The following is a 23,790-nucleotide window of genomic DNA, read 5'->3' as shown; positions in this document are numbered from 1 at the left end:
AATTTTTGTTTCCGTCTTCAGTTTTTAACTGTGTACGGGGTTTGCTTGGTACTCGGATTTAGAAAAGTAGCAACAGGGGTAACGTAAAAGAATCTGTGATGGAGCAAATGGGAGCTACAGCATAGGGCTTCTCTTTCGTTGTGTTCTGAATAGTTTGGCTCCGTTCTCTCTAAAACCCCCTCCCAGCAGATTCCCTCCCAGCTTTCTTTTGTCGAGCTGAACAAGCGCTTCATCGTCTCCTTGTCCTCTCCTTAAGTGCTGAAGGCCCCGACCACCACGGGAACACCGAAATCCCGCCGGATTCCTGCGGGTCGGAGCGGGCGGCAGGCGGGGACGGCCCGGGGGCTCCTCCCGGCGGCCCCACCCGCCTTCCCGCCCGCGGGGGGCGCTGCCGCCCCACACGGCCCCGGCGGGCCGGGCGCTGCCTGCGGGGAGCTCCCGCCGCCCCGCCCGCGTCCGGCGGCGGCAGCGGCAGCGCCGTCCCCGCCGTGGGGAGCTGCGCCGCCCATGGCTGCGCGCCGGGAGCGGCGTCCGGCCCCGCCGGGAGAGACGCGCGCTCCCGCGGAGGCCGGACGGCGCGCGCCCGCCACGCGCAACTCCCGCGACGGGCGGCGCGTCACGTGGGCGGGCGGTGACGCGGCGCGCGGGGCCGGCGGGATGCGGCGCCGCGAGCGGCCGGTGAGCGCGCGCAGCCGGCGGGGGCGGGGGGAGGGGCGCGGCAGCGTCCGCGCGCTGCCATGGACACGGCGCGCCCGCCCCCCCCCCCCCCCCCCCCCGGTGCCAACGGGGCCGGGATCGGGAGCGCGCGTGGGGCGGCGGCCGTCCCGCCGCTCCCGGGCTGGGTGAGCCGAGCTGGCTCCCGGCGCCCCGGGAGGGCGCTCCGCTGGGTGCGAGGCCGGACAGGCGGCGGGAGACGCGCGAAAGCTGGGCTGTCGGCGGCGTCTCCGTTACTCCCAGGGGCGGGTGGGAGGCCGCCTAGTCCCGGTCGAGTGATAGCGCTGGCCGGCGGGTGAGGAGGGGACGGGCGTTTCTGCGGGCGTTCCTGCCGAGCGCCACCGGTGCCGGCCCCGGGAAGAGCTGCGGAGTCCCGGGCCGCGCTCCCCGCCGCCGGGGCACAGAGAGGACCGCGGAGGCTTTTGCCGGGGGAGGGGAAAGGAAGGTAGGGAAGGTTTTTGGGCGTGCTCAGGGCGAGGGTTTAGGTCGACAGCTGTGGGAAACGGAGCGAGGCAGGACGCGCTGGCGCCGGGATGCGCAGCAGGGACGGAGCCAGCAGCCGCAGCCGCGGCGGGGTCGAGCGGGCCCTGAGGCGCCGGGGCATTCCCGGGGAGCGGCGGTGGGAATCAGCGCCGGGGCGCTCCCAGCCTGGCATGGAAGCAAAAGCCCTCAGCGCCCCAAGGCTGTCGGCACCCAAGGTCTGTTTTCCAGGAATCCCAGCTGTCCCCGCCGGTGTGCGCGTTCGCGGCTCTCAAGGGGTGCCCACAACGCAGTGTAGCGGTTTCCTGGAAGAGCTGCCTTGGTCTAATTAAAGAGGAAAATTGAAAACCCACTTGGCCAGAAATGTGAATAAAAAAATAAGGTGTCTTTGGAGCCTCAGGACGGGGGAAGAAAGATTAAAACTTCTGATAACGCATGTTTCTGAGTTGGTTCTACTTTTTTCCCCCGGAGTTTCAAGCTCTGGAGCCAGAATTTTACTGAAAAAATATGTGCGCAAAGAATACTATGCCATTATTTTTATGGTAATACTGGGAAATTCTGCCTTTGAATTCAGTTACTCCTTCTGTTGTGTCTTCTAAACAGTATACTTTTAAGAAGCTTAAGTTTTTGTCAAAAGAATCAAAGACAGCTATTTTTTTCAATAAATAAAAATAAGTCCAGAAAAATATGTAGTAGCCTTTCTTTTTCGGGGAAAAAAAGGTTTAAAAGTATTTAGTCATGAGCGTTAAGTGTTAAAGCTGTCATTATGGGAAATAGATTTTGTGACCATAAGAGGTGCTCATCTGGAAAATAGATTTTGTTACTGTTTTAGTACGGAAGAGTTTCCATTCTGAATGATTTCTGGTGTCCTTCAGCATGGAAGAATATTAATTGAATTATGTAATTTTATTTGTTTCCAAAAATAATTTGTGGGTTGCCTTTTTTTTTTTTTTAAATATTTGCCTGTATTTACATCATTAATCTTTATAATTATTTTTGAATATTTTTGTGTATCTCCAAATATTTCCCAATATTATGTTAGGAAACAGACATGAAATTCTTGTGTATCTCTGATACACTGCTTCTCCCTCCCCTCCTACCACGTTCCTTTTTCCAGGCAAATGCTTTAGTGTGGTTTGTGTTTTGTGTGTTATTTTGTCAGAAATAGTCAAGTATTGAATATTTCTTGTCTTGAAAATTACCTGTGTTTCTGCGTGTGGTGAGCTCTAAGTAAGGTTGTGTTTTGCTGTGTTCAGTTTAGTTGTTATTATTATGGTATAGTTTTTACTTTCGTTGTTTAAGGAGACTTTGGTTGGGGGGTTTGTTTGGTGGTGGTGTGTTGGGTTTTTTCCTTCCTGTTCATGCTTTCAGTCTTTGAAGTCTCTATGCAACATCTCAGTATTTTTGGATCATACAGTTTGCATAGCTCTCAAATTTTTATATTTTGGATGTACTTCAGCTTTTTCACTTAGTACCTAAAATCTGCTATGTACAGATGACATTTACATGAGTTTCTCTGTGCTGGAAAATTAGTGTTGTGTCCTGTTTTGCTGGCTCGGGCCTCAGGGATGTTGAGGTCAACTGTAGCATTTGTGTAAATGTTTTACTAACTCGAGATCAAGTTAACTTTCACCTTCTTGAAGTTCATCCTGTGTAGTTATATAAGCATGTTTCACTGCTTGTATTGAGTAATGATAAACTCAAATTTGAATAAAACAAGTAGATTGGTATTTGATGTGCTTTCATGACCTTATAATTTGCCTGATACATAGTCCACTCCTATTAGCTGACAGCGAAGGTGAAGAGGTGCAGGCACAGTGTCTCTTGCCGTGGTGCTCTGAAGGTGGTTTTCATTAGGAATCCCTGGTGTGGAGTAGCTGTTCCTTCCATCCTGCTTCAGGTGTGTGCCTAATGTGTTCATGATAAATGCTGATTATTACTGCTTCTTTTTAACGACAGTAACTGAGCCTATTGATGGGGAACTCTAGGCTTTACCTTGCTGAACTGCTTGATTGCATTAATGAGCTTGTGCTCACATTACAATTACCCTGTTTTCTCCTTTCTATTTGTTTTAAATTTTCTCCACCCTGTTGTATTCTGATACCAGCTAGGACTTTTAAGTTGTTAAAGAAGAACTGTTTTGAAAATATTTTTCCTTCTCTGAAACTTCTCTTGTCTATTTCTACCCTGAATTTTTTTCTTCCATACTTTCGATTGTCTTTTCAAGTTCTTTTTCCATTTCTGTTATGCTCTGCTAATTTCTCTTTCTTGTCGCTGGTTTCTTACTCTCATCTATTTTCATTCTTGGGGGCATTGTTTTGCTAGTGTGCTTGGTTAAATGGACTTCACCAGTCATTGAAGGGGCTCAGTGTGCGGTTTTCATTCTTAATGAGGGAGAAGAAAAATAAAATCCCAAGGTGATTAGTTGTGAGTTTGTTGTTTTGTTGGAGTTTTATTTGTCCTTAGAAGTATTAAAGGGGAAAGAAAAAAAAGTCAGGGGAAATACAGAAAACAGAAAGTGTGATATGGTGGTGGATATCTGAGAAGGGATAGGGAAGTGAAGCTTCATGAGGGAATTTCATGTGAGACTAAGGTTCTCGTAGATCTGGCAAGGAAAATATGAGTTAATGATGACAGTTGCTCAGATATTTTCGGATCATCAGAGATTCTGAGGCTTACATAACTATCACGTGCTGTTTGTAATAGGACTCTGGAGTTTGTTCTTAAGGCAGGTGCTTGGGTTGTATTTGTGATAGTTACTTAAACAAAGTCCTTATTTTACCTAAGAATAAGAACACCTCTTCAAACCTGCTGGAGGGTGGCTCTCACTAATGCACCTTCTGTTCTGTTAAAGCAGCGCAGCTGCTTGGATTTTCAGTGGCCCTCCCTTGCTGTGATGAAGCAAACCTGGGTAATGCCAGCTATATCTTTGTACAAATCCATAGCTACAAAACTGCCTAACTGCTTGGCACTGCTCGTCCAGTCTCTTCAGGAGAGCACTTTGTTACAGAATTACAAATTTACTCCTTTCCACATAAAATGTGGATACTTTAGAAATTGGTGCAGTTGGAGTTGATCTGTCACAGACACTGCAAGTGGAATTGTGGTCAGTTCTTCTCAGAGTCTGCTTCTGAGGCAGAGAGGATCAGGAGTCTGGGCTTCTGCCCACATCTCTCTGCATTTGTTTGGAACAGGAGGATAAAAATAAAGGTCACAGCAGACAGGTGAGGTTACCCATCTGCTGTGAGCTGTGCACTTTTTTGGCTCTAGACATAGCAGAATGCTGGAGTGAGAGAGATGCCTGAAGAATGTGACATTTTTTTGCTGGGAATAGTTAAAAGTAAATCTCCCTTTGCTCTAACTGGGGACAAAGGTGAAGGATGGAAATAATAAATGTCTTACAAGGGCTGAATCTGGGATAAAAGGTAGTGGAGTGTAAGTGAACTCTTTGGGTGTGGGAGAAAGGTATGTGGAAATAGAGGCTATAGCACACTCACATAGGAAGGAAAGGAGAGGGTTTAGGAATGAATACGTGTAGGATAGAGGCAGCAAGTAGAGATTTCAAGAGAATGAACATGGTGGGGCTGAGCAAATTGTGAAAAGACAGTGAAATATAAGAGCAAGCAGTGGGCAGGGGTCTTGGGCAGAGCTGATGAACAGCCAAATAAAGTAGAATATTCAGTGCTGTGGGTGGATGGATGTGTTACCAAGTGTCTGGAAAGTGATAAGGAGCTGTTTGCACCTTCTGTGTGCTGAGTGATCTGGATGTGGGTTGGTGCAGGCAATACTGCATATGGTGGGACATCTGGCCACATGCTCTTTTCTGCTGTTAAAGATGCCTATATATTCTCTTCTTTTTTACCTGAGCACCACATGATTTCTGTGCCCATGTCTTTTATTAGCATATCTTAGGAAAAATACACACAAAGGGATAAGTGTTAAGGGGAGATGCAGTTGTATCTTGATATCCAGTACTGTGTAACACAGCTTTGGGGCTTTGGCTTGAAAAACTGTTGTTAGAAGCTGTGTAAGCTACCTGAGTGTTTGGGGCAACTGCTTTAGGTTTGCAATAGTGTGTGGCATTTGCTATGATTTTTTGTTGTTGTTTGTAATTCGAAAACTAAAAACCGAACCAAAAAGACAGAAAAGAAAAATATGAAAAAATACTGAGAGGCAGAGCTCAGGTGCACTTCAGCTCAGCCCCTTTTGTGCAGCACAGGCTTTTCTCAGAGATGGGGATGCTGCTGGAAGGATATGCCTTCATTCTCTCTGTGTGCTAATCTCTCCCAGCAGCTGTTCTTAGCCTGAGATGAAATTCTCTTTGTTTGTGACTCTGAATAACACTTGTGTTCTGCCACAGCATCTCAAATGTGTAAATGTTAAAGTAGTTCTGCCCAGAGTTTGCCTCTGGCGGTGCTTCTTTCGGATAATATTTGGGTTTTTGGGAGGTTCTGGAGACTCTGGATGTTGAAAATCTTCAGGACAAATAAGAGAAGGAAATTGTCTAAAAGTCAAAACTAGAAATACTGGAAAGCAAACTGCTCCATCGCTTCTGCGCTTGGGAAATGGAGAAACCTTTACTCTGAAAGAACAAATCTGATATAGTTGTAGAACTAAGTGCAATAAAACAATTCTTTTTGGATGAGGTGTTGAAAAGCACCTAAAGGGAGAATGTATGTGTACAGAATGATTTATTTATTTTGTTTTTAACAGAGTTTTAAAGGAGAGAATTGGTAATTTCTATTCCTTTTTTTTTTTTTTTTTTTTTTTAAACTTTTCAGGACCACCTGCAGCTCTGTGATAGCTGATACGTGCTTGAACAGCCACAATAAGTCCTGGCAAGATGGAATCTTCCAGACTTCCCATCCTTATAGCATTGGCATTTTCTTCTTTGCCCTTTGTTCTCTCACATTCAAACAGGGTAATGTGGTTTCAGGATTTCTTTCCACCTAATGTGTGCCCTATAAATGCCAAAGCAAACACTTTTTATGGCATCATGTTTGACGCAGGAAGCACTGGAACCCGTATTCATATTTACACCTTTGTGCAGAAGAGCCCAGGTAAGACCCCCATGTATGTTTACTTAGGTTCCAACTTCTAAAAACAGTTTTGTTTTCTGCCAGCTCAGCATCTGGGTGCAGCTGAAGATTTCTACAGTTTGTCCTTCAAACGGTCCTCCTGCAGGTGTTTATGGTTCATTTGTCATGGTGTTTTGCTGGGCAAATACCTTTTTCATAGGTCTTTTGAGTCTCAGAGATATAATTCTGGGTATATTGAAGAATTCTAAAATTTAAAACATTTTCATCTATGCAGCTGCTTAAAAGGAATATCTCATTGAGATGAAAAAATACTTTTGCTGGTTTTGTCAGGTTGTATGTTACCTTAAATTTTATCAAGAGATACTTGAATTCTGCATATGTTTATGTCACATTTTGTAGCAAATTAAAATCAGTAAATTAAGAGTTCTTAAGTACTGAAGGTCTGAGCCATTTCCAGAACTGTGCTGAGATGCACCACACTCCAGTCTCTGATGCTCACATGGTGCAGAGTACAATTTTGGCTGCATGTGCAGCAGGATTCAGGAGGATGAATTAGCTTGGGCACAGTGAGCCTGCGGGTTTGCAAAGGTTGAAGGCTGGTTGCTGGGACATAGTACTTATGTGTCTTTGCATGACTTCATCCATAGTTTGGAAGGACTGGTACAAGGTCCAGTTCTGTTGGACTCAGCGTGGCTTGTAATATGCAACACTCAGGGATGGCATCTACACCCAAACTGCTCTGGGAGCAGTGGCCAAACTTGCTTGGTGTCTCAGCCAAGTACTTGAGCACAGTCAGCTCTGTTCTGTCTGAGTTGGATGAATCACCTAAGGATAATTGGGAGTTGACTGTGTGTGTCTTAATATGCACTAGTATTTCACAATTACCTTAAAGACAGAAAGGGAAAGAAATTTTATTAAGAATAGGCAACAGTTATGCTGCATTGTTGTAACTTCCTGTAGTTCACAAATGCTAAATGAATATACTTTTAATTGTAACAACTTGTTATTAATAAATAGTTTGTGAACTTGGAGGGTACAAGGGCAAGTTTCTGCTAAATATGTTCCTGAAGTGAAGCAGCAAGGCTTATTTTAGGAGGGGAATAATCTTGTTTGCCAGGAGAATCAAGGGTAGTCACTTTACAGGAGTTGAGGGCAACCTTTTGGAAATTAAAGAATAAGATTTGAGTTGACTGTATCATGTAATGTTTTGTTTGTGCAGAAAACCTTCCAGAGGTGGAAGGGGAAATCTTTGAGTCTGTGAAGCCAGGTCTGTCTGCCTATGCTGATCAGCCTGAAAAGGTAAGACTGTCCTTCATTCTGTGGAAGTTGGTCAGGCTTCTGTTACATCATTTAGATTCTACCAAGCAGTTCAAGTATTACTGATTGCAATTGCAGAAAATCCAGAAGAAATGTAGAAGATCTACTGCTTCTTTCTAAACCTGTTCTTCTACTTTTGTGAGTTAAGTTCTACACGGGGAAATAGGAGCTTGTGTTTTACATATTTCATCAGTGGAACAGTGGCTTAATTAATTGCTTAAATGCTTATATAACTAGACTATATGCCTTTGAGAATTTCAAAGACAGAGTGATTTTTGTCTCTAGCGGCATCCATATTCAGTGTTTATTTCCCCTATAGCTACCCCAGATATGAATAAATGCATTCTCTGTCTCATTACGAATAATTCTCTCCGTTCTGAAGTAAGCTGCCATTTTCCAGACACCCTGTGCTGACAGGAAGCTCTTTCACAAACTAAAGGAGGTGCCAGAGAAATGATAGATTAGATACACTATCTTGTGTGCTTTAGCAGCCTTGACCTTGGGGGCAAGCATTTGGGGGCTTTCAGGATTCTCATTTCGCTCCGTTGGATTCCATGCTACAGGAATTTGAGTGTGACATATTGTGGAAGAGTGAATGGATTTGGGATTTTTTAAAAAACTTTTATAAGACCATCTTGATTCCAGTAAATCTTGTTTGTTGGGTAGGAGAGGAGAACTCACCCCAAAAGAAATTTCTAGGCATTTCACAGGAGAATGTTTATTGCTAATTCCAAACTCTAATTGTTAGAGCAGTGGAAATAATTAAGAGCCAGCAGTGATGTCTGTACCTTGTGTGGTAAACATTACACAGCTGGCATTTTAATTAAAACATTTTCTATGGACACACTTGGAATTCTTATGTTGCATTTAGTGAAATCTACAGGTATTTCCCCTTGCTTTGGTGGCCTCAGTCAGTAATTGCACCATTTAGTTTCATCATACTGCAAGATGTTTAGGTTTGTCAGCTTATCAGTTTTCTCACCTCCCTCCATGCTTTCCAAAAAATACTTTCCACAAACAATGATATTTAACTTCCCTAAAACGTATTTATGAATACATCTTTTCTTCCAAAACAGACATTCTCTTTAATGTTCAAATGAGATGTCTGGCATGGTTTTTGTACTTATCTTGGGTGTGGGTATCTTCTGCCATTGAATACTGTTCTCACAAGTTTTAAATGGGAAACTGAGAGGCCTCTTCTCTGACGGCCTGTAGGAGGAAACCTCACAAAAAACATATTTTTTCTTTTAGGGTGCTGAAACTGTCAAAACTTTGCTGGACATGGCCGTAGATGCTGTGCCACCTCATCTCTGGAAAAAGACCCCAGTAGTGTTAAAAGCCACAGCTGGACTTCGCTTGCTGTCAGAGGAGAAAGCTCAGGCTCTGCTTTCAGAGGTAGTACTAAGTTGTTTTGGATGCACTAGTATTGTTCTCCCTGTTTCATCTTTTTTCCCCATTCAGTTCTCTATTCTGTTTAGCATGAGAGAATTTCATGTATGAAAAGAGACTGCAATCCCAAGATTGTATGAAACTCGCAGAGTATCTTGTCTGGTCCTGAAATCCTCCGTCTTGCTGTGATGGAAGGCATGGAGAGAGACCTACAATACTTCATTTCTTTCTCTCCTAGCCCCTACTCCGCACACTTGTCTTGTTTTCTGCTGCTGTGTAAAATAAAACTTTGTCATCCTCAGAGCAGAACAAGACTCTGAAGACCAAGAAATCTAATCACTATTTCTTTCCTCAGGTGAAAGAAGTCTTTGAGGAATCACCATTTCTTGTTCCAGAGGACAGTGTTGGCATCATGGATGGATCTCATGAAGGTATGTTTTAGGAGGGGCAAAAAGTAAAAGCGAAGAGAAATGGGAAAAAAAGAGAGATGTCTTAGGAAGATGAGAGAGAAAGAGAAATGGTCCCTAAATGAAGGAGAAAAAAATAAAAGATTTCTGGCCCTGTTTGAAGCAATGCAATCCTGCCTTTCTGAGGTGTTCATTACTTCGTCACCTGTTAGGCTACAAATGCAGATACACAAAGAGATTACACAGGTTTCAGAAGAAAACCTTGTCTCAACAATAAGTATTTTCTGATGCAGACTGACCAGCTGAAGCCTGCTCTTGGGAACTGGTATAAAAGAGATGGTGTCCACCTCTAAAGGCTACATGATAATATATAGTGAGCTGGGAAGCTTATGGAAAGTGCCTCGTAAATTCTGCAATATCAGCATTAAAAATAACCTATTATGATTAGCTCATCAATTTTCAATCTAAAATTGGGAGGGTTGTAAATATTAGAGGGGAATGAAGGATAATTGGCAAGTATTAAAAATAGATAACTAAATAAAATAATAAGTCAAAAATATTCCGTTGGGAAAAATACAGCTAGTAAATTAGCAAGGAAGTACTGCAAAATACAAGAAAAGGTGAAATATGTTGTAGGTTTGGAGTGAACAATGACTTTGCAGTGCAGAAAAGAACACTGTAGTGTTCTGGCTACATATCCAGACACACTGCCTTGGAGAACAGGCAAGCAATAATCATCTGCATGGATGCCTGATGAAAAGAACCATCCTGTCATGTTATGTTCAGTTCAGAACACTTCCTTATGGCAGATAAATTGCCACTTAGGAAGCTGTTGAAGGAAAGCAAAAAGAATTATCACAGTGCTTAAACAACTAATAAATCGAGGAAGATTAAAGAACAAAATCTGTCCACATGGGCCGAGAGAAAAGGAGAAGTACCATAAAGTCTTCCAGTATTTGATAAGTATGGTGCAGTGCACAGTTTGTCACTATGGATTAATGGGGGAATTGTACAATAGGGAGAACTGTTTTATTGACAGGGGGCAGGACCAATGAGGCATAATAGAGCACAGGGTAGCCTGCCAAGTTTATTTAAAATCCCTACCTCTTCTACTGTCATATGTTTGCTTGTGTTTGGGTGAGAATCATGTCACTGCCAAGCAAGCCACTGGAGTCAAAGGAGCTGTTTGTGTTTTGCTGGTTGCTGCTCTGTCTGTAGTGTAATTATAGAAACTTGAAGATTAAAACACCGAGTGGTGTGAATGCAGTTTTCAGATTAAGAATTGAAATGCTGGACTGCAAAAACAGGCCCAAGGAAACTTGTGCATTGTGTCAGCTCATTACTTCTTTGTATGTTGTTTGGATAATAGATATGATTTGTGTATGCTGCAGTTGCATGGATATTACAAAGTCCTACCTATTTCAGCTCATGAGATTTATGTGAATCAATAATGCATCATATACATTACTTAAGAGTTTGAATTAATCTCTGGGATGGTTGGGTTAAATTAGTAATGACTTCCAGGTAAATAAATAACTTGTGGAGGGGTGGTAACAGTGGGCAGGAGATTGTGGGAGTATTCAGTGGTGACTTTTTTCTTTTTTTTTTTCCCACTCCTTGCAGGAATTTTAGCCTGGATCACTGTGAACTTTTTGACAGGTAGTTAATTCTGAATGACTACTCTCTAAATTTGAACTTGAGTCTCGTCTGTGGAGGTGATCACCCTAAGTTCCTCTGCCTTTGCCATGCTTTTCCAACCCGCTCTGTCACCGGTGCTAAAGCAGTGGATTGTCTTGGGCAGAGTCTGTAGTAAGAGGGAGACATCTTAACCCTGAAGGTGCCAGAATTTACTCAGATCTTGGAGGCACTGGCAAGCTGGTTTCCCTAACGTGCTCTGGGGAGTGGTACTGCTGATGTGTGGGAAACAAGGCCTTGCAGTGTTCTTCATCCCAGTGTGAGCTGTGCAACTACAGTGGTGTTGCAGGGCATGGTGCCTTAGCACTGCTGGTTCTAAGAGCTTCTGGGAGTGCAATCTAGTGAAAAGAAAATCAGTACTCTAGTAGATAGATGAGCAAGCAAAAAAGCTGCTCTGGGTGAACAGAAATTATAATAGCTGGTTTGGCTCTTACTGCCCTTCCTTCCCCTACTGTTTTTGACCAGCTATATGATGGTTACAAAATTTGCGTACTCTCCCTCACAGCCTTCTGCAGCAGATACTTTGTCTCCTACTTTCAGCTTTTGCTTGATACCTAGAGATTTATCTGCTTTTGTCTCTTTGGAGGAGAGACTGGAATTAAGGCAGAAAGTCTATGAAGCTTTCCATAATACCTTCTGTTTGCCTGCCGGTTCTCTCTGAGATTTTTTTCTTTGAAGGGCAGCTCAGCTCTCCTTGTATTGCTGTGATATTGTGATCACCTGGTGGCTGCCTGAACATCCACGCAGTGTCTGCATTTCAGCATTTGTGCACTTGGGGCTGTTCTGAGAACGGTGTTGTTTGCAGGGCAACTGTCTGGCCAGAACCAGCAAACTGTTGGGATTCTGGACTTGGGAGGAGCCTCAACCCAAATCACATTCCTGCCACGGTTTGAGGTGAGGAGTGGTTAAAATTGCGTGGGTTGGGACTGCAAGGCCAGTGGAGAAGCCTGAGCACTGCTGGACTCTCTGATAATGCTTTGCCAGCAGTGGCACAAGCAGAACATCTGTGGTTTATAGAACATCTGTATTTCTGTTCCCTTTGAGTTCAGCAGTTGGCTGATAGGCGCTTGCAAACAAAGGAGCCTGAATAATGAGGAAATAAAAAGAAAGCAAATGAGTAAAACCAAAAAGAAACAGCTTTTGTTTTCTAGACTCAGGCTGGGAAAGCCTCATTAATGTTGGTAGTGCTGTGTATTCAACAGATGTTCAAACATTTCTAGGTAGTATTCTTGAATATTAGAAGAAATGTAGGGGCTGGTCTATCTTTTTTTTTCCCATTCCAGTCTGATAACAGAACTTCACTAAGTTTTGGAGGGGAGGAATGTTGTATAGGATAAATTGCTTTAGTAGTAGCACAGTCACTTCTCTGTTTTCGTATCAATTTCTTCTCATTCATTTTGAGCATTCTGATCTCTGTCCCTCAGACACCTCCATTGGATTTCTTTGTAGTTCTGTAGCTCTTTAGAAACAATTTGAACTGGGACCCAAGTCTGCAGTTTGTATGAGAAAATTACATGAGTAATGGAAAGGCACTATAGCATTCTGTACCTTAATATTGTGATGTTGTTTATGTCACTCTTTCTGAAGGGGTAATTTCTTTAACATGTTTTGTTTATAGAACTTGAGATTCTCAAAGGATGTTTCGTGGCCACAGAACACATGGCTTTCACATCAGGATATTTTCGTTCTGCAATCGTGTGTTATGTTGAAACATGACATGCAACCTTATCCTGTTCAGCAAAGCCTCAAGTATACTCTGGGCTTGTCCTCTGTTTTGTGTTGATAACACCTGCTAAAGTGGGCACCGGACCAACAGGAAAGGGTGTTGCATGTCAGGGTTTTGGAGAATAAATAGAACCATGAAATAGGCTGAACTGCAGCTCAGGATTCAAACGTCCTCTTCAGGCCTTGCAGGAAAAGGCCTGGAGTGTTTGCTGCTGACCAGGACTAATGGGGTGAATTTGTAGGGCAGTGTTGAGTCAAGGTTCATGTTGCCTGCTTGTACGCTATGTCTGCTTCTCACCTGTCTTGTCAAGTTCAAATAAATAAGCTCAGTATGTTTCTGGGAGTTTTTCCCATTTGACAGAATTAGCAGGGATATCTCCCATTGATTTGCAGTGGGGATTTTTCCTTCCTGCAATCCAAGGCAGTCACATGTTTGCTCTTGTATTAATTTTGGACAAAATACTGTAATAGTAAGAGATTTGTCAATTAAATATGAATTCCAAGTAAGTAGAGAACACATAATGATAACTGCATGGAGCTGATTTTAATTTCATGGCATTATTGCCAAAGTTAAAAGCAACTGAAAACTAATCACAGTAATTATGAAATTGACTGCCTGGTGTCTGCCTCATTTTTGTGAAAGTAGGGCATGAAAAAAGACAATTGTTTTCTCCAAACTAATTTTTTTGAGGATCTCTCCTTTAAATAGTTTTTGTGATGTAAGGTTTAGAAACAGAACTCAAAATATGGCAGTTTGTGTGTATGAGGCCAAGGATGTGACTGCCATTTCAGTGATAATCAACTTGAGACTGAAAACAAATTTCGATTTGTATTTGCTCAGAAGCAGCTCAAGCTGAATACTGTCAAATTCCTTTCAGCTTTGAGCAGGCTTCTGTCTAGGACTCCAGAAAAAACAACCCCAATCTGGATCTCCTTACTTGAATGGTAGCTGCAGGACTAGGCAGCTTCAGTTCTCTCAGAGATTCTGCTGCTTGGCCCAGAATAACAGTGTCTGACATAAATGCACAGAGGCAAGAAGGGGTGGGAGAATGAGGCCATGAGGGGAGGAGAGACAGAAACTGAGACTGAGAGCTTAGGGAGTGGTAAATCAGTAAATGATTGCTAAAGCAGTTCAGCTTTACAAGAGTGTGAGTTAGTCTGTCAGGAAGCTGAGGCAGGGTACCAGTGGGATGGAGGTGTGCGCAGAGGGAAGAATGTGAGAGGAAAAAAACTGGAGGTTTTGAGACAACAGGCTAATTTAGATGAAGCAGCCCTAAGACTGGGAGTGAGTGGTCACAGTGTTTCCTCGAGTACTGGAAAGACATTTGACATCGTGAAAATGGGGCCTATACTTGGTATTTTTAATTCTTCTGAGTACCTCAGTTTAAGGTCCTAGTGTGACTTGCAAAAGTTCATAGCACTTCTAGGGCAGCTGATTTTGATGGGGACTCTGTACATGTGGAGTAGCATGTAAGTGCTCTAGAAAAATTCAGGTTACCTGAATTAGAAGGTGTTTTCATCCTGATCTGTTGTGCTGCCAAGTAACACAAAAATGCATATAAATAAAATCAGTGTTACAAGCTGCAGATATTACAGCAGTAGCACCATTGGAAAACTGTACTTTGTTTTCAAAGCAGATCAGATGAGTGTGCAGTAAACGCTATGGGTATAGCTGTGCTATTACATTAAAGTTGGTTATTCTTTATTGCATAATATAAACTAAAACATTTTTTTCTTAACTTTTAGGCAACTCTGAAGGAAACCCCTGGGGATTTTCTTACCTCATTTGAAATGTTTAATAGCACCTACAAGCTCTATACTCACAGGTGAGGAGCAAAAGATTGCAATTTCCACTGAGGAAATCAGTCTTTTTGCAGCCCCTGAGCTATCAGCCACATCATCCTGGCACCAGTGGCAGAGACCATGACTTTTTTACTACTTATTGCATGGAACAGTAGAAATGGAACACGACATTAGTTGGTTGGAAAGATTCCAGGGTCATGGTTAATGTCACTGCAAGGGAACGTTAGGCAGTCTGTCAAAAGAAGAAAAAGCATTGTGAGCCCATATTTAAGGAGAATTCTTATTACTGGAGTCAAACCAAATATTCTGAAACAAGCAGAAAGGTAGATACTTTGCCAGTAGTCAGAACTAAATATGATCAGAGATTTGGAAAGAGGACTTTTCCTGAGACTTGTTCCTCAGCAGAGTGAACATTATCATCTCACTCAGTTATAGAATCTGCTTACTTAACACCACAGCTGGTCTAATAAGTCATCCTCTCCTACTCCTTACATTTGTTGATTGCTGTAGTCATCAATACAGTCCATTAGATCAAATAATTGGGATTGAAAAATCATCTCCTAAAAATTGAGAGAGAGCTGGATGTTAGTTTAACACTCAGTATTCTGCAAACGTTTAAAATTACATGAGAAAAGTGGTAAGTGGCCAAACACAGAGGTGGGAATGAAAGGTTCAGCAGGATTTTAACTTAGCTGTGTTGCTGCAATGTGTGATGACAGTCTCATAAGCATTGTTCATATTCTAGCTTGTAATGAATGTTGCAGTTACCTGTGGAGTCAAACAGGTGAATTTCACATAAAGCCATGATTCCCATTTTGTGGGAGGTTCTGCACTCTGCCCTAAGAGCACATAGTTTTGTGTGTGTAACATGAGTGGCTCCCCAATTCCCCATGCACTCACCACATGCCCTTCTTTCTCCCTCATTTTTAAGATCGTGCATTTTTGCTTTTCAAGATCATCTTGTATAAATGCCACATCAGCTCTAACCACTTCCTGCAGTTTTAGATTTACCCATTTTACAGCCCTTTGTATTTCTTGGGTTTCTGTCACTCTTTTGGCCCTCTTTTCTGGCAAAGGGACCTCTATTTTAGAGAGGGAAGCCTTGTGGGAATCAGAGGAAGGAAATTTGGTTTGGGTGTTCCAGGACATAGGAAGAGGGATATAAGTAAAGCACACCAGATGTGCAGAAATCAAGACTATAACGTCTGTCTTTTGTTGTTCACAGCTATTTGGGGTTTGGATTAAAAGCTGCAAGACTGGCAACGCTTGGAGCCTTGAATATGGAAGGTATGTTCGTATAGTAAAACATTCAAGATTTATGAAGAGATGCTTAGATTTAGCCTTGTGTCAGCAGCCCATTTCCTGTGTGTTTTCACTTCTGTATGTTGTGCTTTTCAATATTTCTGATGGTATATATTTGTCTGAAAACAGCTTCCACTTGTTAAGAAGTTGTCTTGTGAGACAGCTACTTTTCCCTATTTTTGAGATCAGCCAGCAGTGACACTCAAGTGCAAATTCCAGAAATGCACACGTGGGAGCATACAAACACCATGGCCAGCCACAAACACACAGCTTTACAAGCATCCACAGAAACATAAGCAGCATGAATAGATCCTTTTCCTGAGGGTTGCTGCTTAGGCCAAACCCACTTTGTAGGCCCCTCTGGTATCTGCCTGGCCTGTGGTGCTCCCCAGACATGTTGTACACACTGCTTAGTCTAGATGGAAGCGTACAAGCACATCACACGCACTCACTAACCTGAGTGCACACTCACGTTTCTGAGTCTTTCCAGTCTCTCACCCAGGGCTTGGGCCTTTTGTCTAGTCTCTGGCCAGGACCTGGGGTCTTTCCACGTTCTGGATTCTTACCTGATAGCTAGATGGACTTGTGATAATTACTGGAATGTACTCAAATCAAAAATAGTTGGGAATAGAGATTAAGAAGAAGATAGGACAGACTACAGTGATTGGTCACAAGGCTCAGACAGAAAAGCATACAGAGCAGCTGCCTGCTTACTTGTGACCCGTCTTCTTTTATAGTCCCCTCTGGTTTGCCATCCTTGCAGTTCCTTGATCCCTTAATTCCCCCTCTTCCCAGTCTTTGAGCCTTTCCCTAAGCATCCCATAGTAAATTTTCCTGTCCCACAGTCTGCCTCAGGCATTCAGAAGTTTGCTTTGTCCATGAGACCTGTGTGTGCAGCAATAATCATGTTTTCTTCTTATCAGTTAGAGTATTTCTGGTTGAACCCCTCAAAGGTACATTCAGTGGATCCTGTATTGGCCATTGATCTGTCTTAGGAGGTTTTGTCCTCATTGTTCAGTTGCTTTGTTTGTCTTGGTTATCTGCTGTCATTAGGGTTTGTGCATCTGTGTGTTTATTACCTCTCATTTCTTGTCTTCTGTGGTGAATAGCCATTATCCAGATCTCCTTGTGCCATCTATCTTATTAAGAAATGACAAGCCCAGCTGCTCTGCTGTTTGCAGGACAAAACGGACACAACTTTTCCAGACTCGAGACTGGTCCTTAATTTGTAACCAGTTAGTGCCACATCCATCAATTCAGATTTTTGTACTTTTGCTTAAAAACTTTAATGATGATCTTTCACCCTTTTCTGATTCTGCATATTGATCTGTAGCTATGTTAAATTCTGTGCTTTCTGACTCTCCTCTCTGCTCCCATTCCAGTTGTGGATGGACAAATGTTCCGCAGTTCTTGTTTGCCAAAGAAGTTGGAGGCAGAGTGGCACTTTGGGGGAGTGAAATATCAGTATGGTGGCAACAAAGAAGGTAAGTTAAAGAGACTTGTTTCTTTTACAATAAGTCTGATCTCCAGAATCTGAATTTTTCCTTGTCAAATATTTTCTTATTTAACTGATGATGATTGGGATATGAAGGATAGCTGTGCAGTTGTAGAGGTTGACTTCTGAGAAATACAGATTAAAATCTGAAGCTGTACAATAGCTGACGTATACCCCTGTCCTCTGACTGTGATCTCTTATTACAAACCAGACCTTTATAGGAAATGTTGAGAATTACTTGTGCAAATAAGAGGTTTTTCTGAGGCTTTGGGCAAAGTGCAAAAATTCTGTCCGTGCTAGGGTACAAACATTTTGGCCTACCAGTTAATCTCATTGTGGAACTGTTTCTTAAGTATCTAATAATAATAAGTCCCTAACGCTGCATAGAGAGCATGAGTCTGCTGCCATCATAGACTTGAACAGGTTGGAGAACATGAGAGCTGAATTGCAGATTTAGTGTGTGTGGAGTGGATTGATAAAATTACAATGTGATGGGGAGAGAAAGCAAAGTTTTATCTAACAGGTGGCAGCAAATGTAGATGATTCTGCTGACCACAGAACATGTCAGTGGGAGTTTTGCCTGACATGGAAGTAGTTTTGCATGGCACTTCTGTCAGACACAGCAATGATCTGCTCTGACCAGTTTTACTTGAAGAGGTTTTAGAGTCCTTGCCTGTGTGCAGGTGCCATATTGGATTATAGAAGGGATATATAAGCTCTTGTTCTGATGCTTTAATCTCTGCTGCTTTTATTTTTCATCCTGTTGCCATTATTTCTTCCATCTCTTGCATATGCTCTTTGGCTCACCCCATCTGTGTTTTTCCTGACAGGAGAAACAGGATTCAAGCCTTGCTACTTGGAAGTACTCAAGGTTGTCAAAGGGAAACTTCACCAACCAGAGGAGATTCGTGGAAGTTCCTTCTATGCTTTCTCCTATTACTATGATCGAGCAGCTGATACCAACCTAATTGGTAAATTTGGGATAATCCACTACATGTGAGCATGTCAACCAGAAGGTAGACAGGGGAACCCAGGCGGCTGGAGCCATGGAGAGCAGAGGAAAGGAATGTTATTGAGGAAGACACACAAAATGCCTCGAGGGAATGACATTTATCTGTCACTGCAGTTTGGTGTTCAGCATTCAGCACATGAAATGTGCTCAGGGCTCCAGTTACACCTGCAGCTCTGTCTTCTGTTCCAAACAGGTCGTACTCCTAGTGCAGCATCACTGAGTTGCACTCTAGGGTCAACTTAGATAAAGAACTCAAATGCTGTCAGGTCTATGATGATGTTTTCTCACATCTTTTTCAGATTATGAACGCGGAGGTGTTTTGGAAGTGAGAGATTTTGAAAGAAAAGCCAAAGAAGGTAATTGTCATGAGCTGGGAAACTGGTTTGGACAAGAAATAACAAAAATATCAATGTGTAGGCAGCACATAATGTGACTTGGAAGAAAAGCAAATTTATTTAACCTTTATTTCACTTACACCTGTCATGTTACTTTTATTAGTCAAAAACTCTAACTGATCCAGAAGACAATACTGATAGAGCAGTGAGGGGTTGGTGGCTTTACAGCTCTGTTCAGGAGAAGGAGATAGTTCATGTCACTACAAAAGAAAGTGAATTTGCTGTATCAAGAGCTTCTTCTGTCAAAATGCAACTCTGAGTTTAACAGAGCACTGAATTCTGTAAGTCCGTCACCTTAAATCCTATTTAATCTCTAACAAAATGGAGGGAGAGAGTAAAGGGTTTTTAAGTCTGACAGCGTCTTCTGCGTTCCTTCACCTCCCTGTTTTTTTTCCTGAATGCTTGTTCTAGTTTTGTACCTCCTGTGGATAAAGAGCACCCACCTTGCCTGGCTGCTGATGGCTAAATGCAAGTTACTTCTGTACTGTGATCATTCTCATGAGAATGAGCAGACCATATTTTTCAGCAGCAGATGCTTAATTACATAGTTCAGGACTGGCTTTTTTTTTCTAAAATAAGGCCTAAATTTTAGTGATTTTTCAGTTAAACCTAATCTCCCTGGAAACTTGGATGATTTTGAATAGGGGGATTAGGCTCTAAAATTTGAGTGTGGGTTGGTCGTTATTTTTTCCCTAGATAGTGAGAGAGCTTATTTCAAAGATGTGGCTAAGATGTTACCTAACATTATCAAACCACTTACTTAGCTTTAGGGCATCAGGAGATCAATTCTGTGATCCTGAACTAATTCTTCTCTATCTCGTTTCAATAGTAGAAGGATGTTGCTCATCTTTTCTTAGAAGGAAGTGAACTCTGCTCTTGCTGCCAGTAGAACAAGACAGTAACAGCAGGTCTAGAAAGTGATGCCTAGTGTAAATACATTTCCCAGTCACTGTCACCCTGACTGTGGAATCTTGACTTTGCTGCAGCGAGGGAGTGGTTGGTTGTGCAATAGCCTCTTCCATTTCCTTGGACTAATGTGGTTGGAAAAAATAAACTAAACTGCCATCCTAGAAGGTGGAATCCATTACTGAAGCCATCTGTGGAGCAAGGATGATGAAAACAGGTGATACTGTGTTCTTGAAAAAATAAGTAATCTAACACCCTGCTGGTTAGCAGTTGAGCAGAGGTTCTTCAAAAGAGCTGTGTGGATTATGTTGCTGTAATAAAAGATGTCCTTATGATGGAGTTAAGAGAAATTGGATGTACTATATTGTTTATTCTCCAACATTATAGAAAAGCTCTGTAGCTTGTACCATGTGTCATATATACCCACTAATAGAAGAGGGTGGCTTGTTTTAGTAAGCTTTGACTTGAGTTCAGTTCAAATGTACAGTGTGGATAAAAGCTCTTATTTTGCTGAAATCCCTTTTTTCTTTCTCTAGTCTGTGATAACATGGAGAGGTACAACTCAGCCAGTCCTTTCCTCTGCATGGATCTCACTTACATCACCGCTTTATTAAAGGATGGTTTTGGATTTAGGGACAACACAGTCTTACAGGTGAGAAAAAACCAGTTAAATCCCTATCGATTAACATGCATTAGTTGATTTTTTTCTGACTAATTATCTACTGAATCTTTGCAGATTTGTAACATGTAGTTGCTGTCATTTGTGCAATTTATGAATCTAGAGAACTGTCAGTAACAACTTGTTTTTCTTCCTTTATAGTTGACAAAGAAAGTAAATGACATAGAGACAAGCTGGACTTTGGGTGCTACCTTTTATCTGCTGCAGTCTCTGGGGATGACCTATTGACCTGTGATACTGCTGTGGACTTCAGCATTTCTGAAAGGCTGAGAAAGTAAATTGCAATCTCCAGACATGTTGTTCAGCTGGAACTGGTCACAAAGCAGAACATGGACCAAAGATATACAACAGATCTTTACCCTGGATTGGCATTGTGCCTAGTGAGAGTATGATTTATGACTGTGATTGCCATAAATGATTCAGAATCTGCCTTATGAAAGTCGAAAGGCCTAAAGTCCAGCAGAGAATATGCAAGGGGCTCAAAAGCAGCTTTCACCAGCAAGTTTGTCAGAAGCACAGAGTTCCTGGATGTGGTGGCAGACTACAGACACGTGACTTCCCCTACCCTCTTCTATTTTAAACATAACGTAACTTAAGTTTGCTTGTGAGATGTTAAATACAGAAATTAGAAGTAGCATCAACAGTCATTCAGAGAAAAGTGAAAAATTCTGGATGCTGCCAACCTCAGTGTTCCAAGAATCCAGCTGCTAGCTTAGCAAATATGTGGCAAGAATATTCCAGTCTTTCAGGAAGGGCCTGCTGTAAGTACACTTTGGTGAATGGTTTTGGGAAAGGTGTTGGCTAAAACACAGTAATTTACCAAGCATTTTTTTAGGCAGTAGGCATTTCCCAAGCAGAATGTGTGCCTGGCTGTTTCAGTTTTGCTGCCCTTTACAAGTCTGTGCAGCTACACCATACATCTGACTACCAGACTTGATAAATTTATTCATTTAGCATGTAGTCATAACACATAATTGTGCTGGCACAACGAGGCAGCAGTGCCAGCTATTGAAACCCAGCTGCCAGAAGAAGAGCTTGTCACATTCCACCCACAAGGAGATTGCAGTCAGATGAAATGGCTGATCTGACAGCTCACTTTGCTGTGAGAACCGGTTCTGTTTCTCTGCTCTCAGCAAGGCACACCCACAGCGTCTTCCCTCTGCTGCTGGTGCTCCTCGGGTTCTTGTGTGAACTGATTTCAGGACACCAAACCTGAGGTGGTGCATGCCCAAGAGTCAAGTCTAGTGCCATCCCAAGGACAGCAGGTATGGTACAGCCCAGGGAGACTTCCTGGGCCAGCGAGCTGTCTGAGCACCACAGTCCCAATGCTAGAGTGAGCTCTAAGGTGTGGTCTCCCATTTAAAACCCATCCATTGCCCTAAGTAAAAACAGCTGTAGACACTTTTTCCACCCCATGAAATAAGTGGCAGCTTCTACTGTCTTCTCCTCCCCAAGGAATGTGTAAGGTACAGGTGAATTTGCCCCACCTCAACAAAGAGGTATTATTCATGTGACTAAGGGAAACTTTAATCTACTGATGTCTTGTGATGAACATTTCCCTATTGGGCAGTTGCAGTTATCTGTTTGCTCTAAAACACCTTTCCCACTTCTGTCAAACCAAAGACTGCCCTCACACTACCTTCTCTGCAAACTGGATTTGAAAATAATTCCCAGCAAGGGGAGGAAGTAGTGCACTCATGTCTCCAGTGGTCTTGCCAAACAGTTTGGAGACTTAGAACTTTGCCTTACTGTGAACATTAGTCCTTTTCCTCTAGTTAGCAGTGCAAGTTTGCCTGTGGCTGATTAAGCTACGCCTTTTCATATCTCAGGTTTTACATCATGAGGGTTGCAAGGTGTGCTTTTGATTGAAACAAGTGCAATCAGCAACAAGAATCCAAGGGTTGGAGATGGAGCCATCCATACTTATCCATCCACATTTATCCCATCACTGACACCTCACCATAAATTCAGGCTGCTTTTTTGGAACAGGAAATGCTCATCCTACATGTGAACTCCTTACTAGAATCTGTTTGAGATCCATATTGAGAAATTCCTCAGTGTCACACCAAAGTTCTGTTCCTTCCTCTCTAGGAGTTTCTGTTTGAACATGAAGAAAGTAACTGTGGCCTCTACTCAACCATAAACATTTCTTTTTCCTCTTTCTACTGTTGGCAAAACTTGGTATATGGTCTGGTCTGCAGAACAAGGTGACTGCAAATGCATTCATTTTGTCTTCAGTGAGCACTTTTGTATTCTCAGAAAACACGAAGTAGGATGGAGTGGTTACTGGCCAGGCTGCATTATCCTGAGAATGAGGTAATTTAATAATCCAGAGGTCATCTTTCAGTCTGAGCCAGTGCTATGACAAACTCTTACTGGATCTTGGGACTAAGAGCTGTCAGCAGTGAGGCTGTGTTTTGAACAGGAAGGAAAGGTGGGATGCTGTACCTAAGGAAGAAGCAGCAGCGTTCTCTACCCCCTGAACACACACTAGCTCTGAGAAGGGCTCAAGGGCTGGGTTTTGTCTGGAGCAAGGAGGGACTAGAAGAAGGGTACCATGCAGAGGAAGTTGTTTTTTCTGCATTCTTTTCCTGAGACTCTGGTACTACAAATGCTAGGGGGGAGCATCTGCTTTCCAGTACCAAAGTTGCATTTAATCTGAATGCTCAGGGTCTTCATTTGTCAGTGGCACAATTCATTAACTGAAGCAGAACTGCTGCTTTCTATTACTGGCATTATTGTTCAGTTATGGGAGAAAACAAAACGCTGTTAAAAGGTTTATTTTTGCAAGAAATTGCAGAATTGAGCCCCTACTGTTTACATCTGAACCCAAGTAGGTGGGGGGTTTGGACAACCCAGTCAAGTCCTCACACTTACCCTAGTGCAATGAGATTATTTATTAGCTAAACTAAAGAGTAAGCAGCCTTTTAAGAGAAGAGCCCTACTTGCAGCCCTGATTTTTATCTCCTCCTTTGTAATGTCTTTTAGCCAGCCACTAACAAGAACTGCCTCATATGAGTGACTGCAGAAGCACAAGTAATGGCTTTCAGTTCAAAACTTACATTTCGTTCTTTCTGATGTTCATTTCTGATACTGTGTAAATCTTGCCCATGGGCAGTGCTAATTTTAATTTTATGAGTGGCAAATGTCTAATGCAAGAGGCTGGTGTTTGGAACCTAATACGGAATATCCTGAATTGTCTATTTTAGTAATTAAAGCATTTTTAACAATACTCAAGATGTTGTGGTATAGTTTTCTTCTCCAAGATCTTACTGTTGCCTTGTATCTTTCCCATGGAGCCCCTAAGAGTAGCCAGTTCCACAAGAAACACCATTATTAAATAATGCACCAAGAGAAAGGCAGGGAAAAGGGTGAAAGAACGACAGACAGAATTTTAAAATACATCTGCCACCATGTGTTTTCTCCCTCTGC

General features: G+C 42.5%; 1 protein-coding gene across 3 annotated transcripts; it reads left to right on the top strand.

Annotated features, from left to right (window-relative positions):
- Positions 1-787: 787 nt before the first annotated feature.
- ENTPD5 (ectonucleoside triphosphate diphosphohydrolase 5 (inactive)) lies at positions 788-23,590 on the top strand. Of its 3 annotated transcripts, none has more exons than XM_066188482.1 (15): positions 788-1,009; positions 2,981-3,094; positions 5,976-6,254; positions 7,453-7,532; positions 8,802-8,945; positions 9,295-9,370; positions 10,970-11,005; positions 11,847-11,935; positions 14,513-14,592; positions 15,795-15,856; positions 17,254-17,355; positions 18,197-18,337; positions 18,678-18,734; positions 20,216-20,331; positions 20,500-23,590. In XM_066188482.1, the coding sequence occupies exons 3-15, from the start codon at positions 6,038-6,040 to the stop codon at positions 20,584-20,586; spliced, it is 1,287 nt and encodes a 428-aa protein (XP_066044579.1). In that variant the 5' UTR covers positions 788-1,009; positions 2,981-3,094; positions 5,976-6,037; the 3' UTR covers positions 20,587-23,590. The 3 variants fall into 3 exon arrangements, with proteins under 3 accessions (XP_066044579.1, XP_066044578.1, XP_066044577.1); XM_066188481.1 differs by having other exon boundaries at positions 788-1,159; XM_066188480.1 differs by having other exon boundaries at positions 788-1,412.
- The last annotated feature ends 200 nt before the right edge of the window (positions 23,591-23,790 follow it).

The sequence above is a fragment of the Chamaea fasciata genome, unplaced genomic scaffold (genome assembly GCF_029207755.1).
Source record: "Chamaea fasciata isolate MVZ Bird 193981 ecotype frontalis unplaced genomic scaffold, bChaFas1.0.hap1 SCAF_7, whole genome shotgun sequence".
Lineage (NCBI taxonomy): Eukaryota > Metazoa > Chordata > Aves > Passeriformes > Sylviidae > Chamaea > Chamaea fasciata.
Note: the sequence above shows the minus strand (reverse complement) of the source record. Positions and strands in the feature narration are given on the sequence as shown.